The sequence below is a fragment of the Notothenia coriiceps genome, unplaced genomic scaffold, assembly GCF_000735185.1.
Source record: "Notothenia coriiceps isolate Sejong01 unplaced genomic scaffold, NC01 NC01_scaffold00020239, whole genome shotgun sequence".
In the NCBI taxonomy this organism is placed as follows: Eukaryota; Metazoa; Chordata; class Actinopteri; order Perciformes; family Nototheniidae; genus Notothenia; species Notothenia coriiceps.
The window spans coordinates 1-2,297 of NW_011352940.1; the positions used below are offsets into that span (position 1 = coordinate 1).

The 2,297-nt window shown below is 41.2% G+C and overlaps 1 protein-coding gene across 1 annotated transcript; it reads right to left on the bottom strand.

Annotated features, from left to right (window-relative positions):
- Positions 1 to 535: 535 nt before the first annotated feature.
- Positions 536 to 1,449, bottom strand: LOC104952622 (EH domain-containing protein 4-like; the record flags this gene model as incomplete). The annotated part of the gene is made up of 3 exons (XM_010779474.1): positions 536 to 659; positions 822 to 955; positions 1,283 to 1,449. Coding segments are annotated over 3 exons (425 nt in total), but the record flags the coding sequence as incomplete, so codon positions are not given.
- Between the last annotated feature and the right edge of the window lie 848 nt (positions 1,450 to 2,297).

A 2,297-nucleotide genomic window follows, 5' to 3' on the forward strand; every position in this document is an offset into this window, starting at 1 on the left:
CGCATTGATGCAGTAATCCGTGCAAAAGGATTCCCAACCAAGTACTGAGTGCATTAATGGACATTTTCAAATGTTTGATTGTGTTTTGCTGTTATAAATCTTTTTTTTTTACTTGGTCTGAGGAACTATTCTAATATTTAGAGATAGGATTTTTGAGTTTTCTTAAGCTGTATGCCATAATCAGCAATATTAAAATAATAAAAGGCTTGCAATATTTCAGTTGATTTGTAATGAATCCAGAATGTATGACATTTTTGTTTTTTTAAATTGCATTACAGAAAATAAAGAACTTTATCACAATATTCTAATTTTCTGAGACAGTCCTGTATATTAAATATTTATATGGTCTTAAAGTTACAACCGGCCCTTTGAGTGCAACCATAATTCCAATGTGGCCTGCGATGAAATTGAGTTTGACCCCCCTGATCTAAGGTCTTCTGAAACCAGAGTTCACATTCCCGGCCCTCGTTCTGTTTCTGAAGCACAACCAAACATTCCAGTCTCTGGGTGTTGAACTCCAAACACAACACGTGACTTCCTGCCTCACCTTGGCCAGCCGCGCCCTCTTGATGAGGTCGTTCAGCTTACGCAGCGCCGCGTTCCTCGGGAGACTCTGGATGTCCTTAAAGAGATCCTGAGACTCCGCCTCAAACAGACGCCTGGGGAGTGAACGAGTGAATTAGTTAACGAGGAGAAACATACGTGAAAGAATAAAAAAATACATCTGTTGTCTGTGTGAATGAATAACATGAATAAATGAAGGAACGGGTGATTTTATGAATGAATGAATGAATATATGGATGAATGAATGAATATCTGACCTGTTCTCAGTGTTCTGCAGAGGTTTGCCCCAGAAGGATCCCAGATAGACTCTCACCACCTCAGGAGTATTGATCACTTTCCCCAGCGACCACATGAGGGCGCCGTAAACCCTCATGAGCTGCTGCGTGTCCACCTGGCAGGTGAGGGAGAGAGCTTAATCTATAACTCTAACAATGGCTTCATGTGAAGCAAAAAAATATATATATATGTTAATAATTTAGTTTTTGGGAGAAGGGGTGGGATTAAATAAACTCCTCCCACTCCTTTTCGGATGTGTAGTTTATTTATTTCTATATAATTTGTAAGTCAGTAATATTTTTGTTTATCAATTTGACACTGCTTAAGTTTGTATAGTATAATAATTCATGTTTCATTTCATTATTATTTTTTTTGTATTATTGTTTTACACATTCGAAATAAATCAAATCAGATGTATTGATCCCTCTCTTCGCCCTCTCACCTGGTCGGCCTTGTTGAGGACAACCCGGATCTTGTCGTCTTGTCCTTTGAAGGCTCGGATGGCTTCGGAAAACTCGTCAGAGATGTCCAGTTTGTGAGCGTCGAACAGCAGGATGATCCGATCCACGCGCTCTCCAAACCACCGCAAGACCTCCGTGAAGTCATAACCTGCACACAGGAAGTTCACCCTTTCATTAGCATGGCTGGTGTCAGGTATTCTTGTTTCGAAGACCAAGAGCTGGTCTAAAGAAGACCTGAGGCCTGTACTACGAAGCCGGATGTTTGCTTAGCGAGCTAACTTCAGGGAAAACTCTGGGTTTCCGGTCCTACGACGCTGGTTCTCTTCTTAGCGGGCTAGATCTCCATGGTAACTGATGCTGAGCGGCTAACCTGCTCCGGACCAGGTTAGGTTGCAGGCTAAGAGCTCAACTCAGTGAAAGCACTGCCTGCTGACCAATCAGAGCTCAGTGTGCGGAGTTTAAAGCGATCAAGTCATATTACAGGAGAAAGGAAATACAGAAAAGCTGCCGTTGCAGGAAAGACGGCCGGCAAAAATCACAGACTGTGTGAACGTGAACATTAATAGAATATCACCTCCCATCTTCAGAGCAATCTGACTATTATAACATTAGCATTAAGAAAGCTTACTTAAATATCTGCCACAACATAAGTAACCGGATCAGAGTAACATTAAGTACAGTCCGCGGCATATCACATCATAATGTATCATATATTTCCTTATCTGAGTCAGCTGAGCCGTATCTGGCCGTGCAACACTCACAGTGTCACATACTGTATGCAGAAGTATTATTTTAAGCAACACATTAAGTTGACGAAACACTCGAGTCAAATGTAATTAAAGTCAGATCGTGTCTTAGATGGGGCAGTGATATCATAAACCTGTTAATGTACGCATTCAAACACGTTGTTCTGTTACCAGCTGTATTCACCTTGCAGGTGCAGCTATGTGGCTTTGATCCTGGATACAGTGTTTAAGTCATGGATGTTTAAAGTTT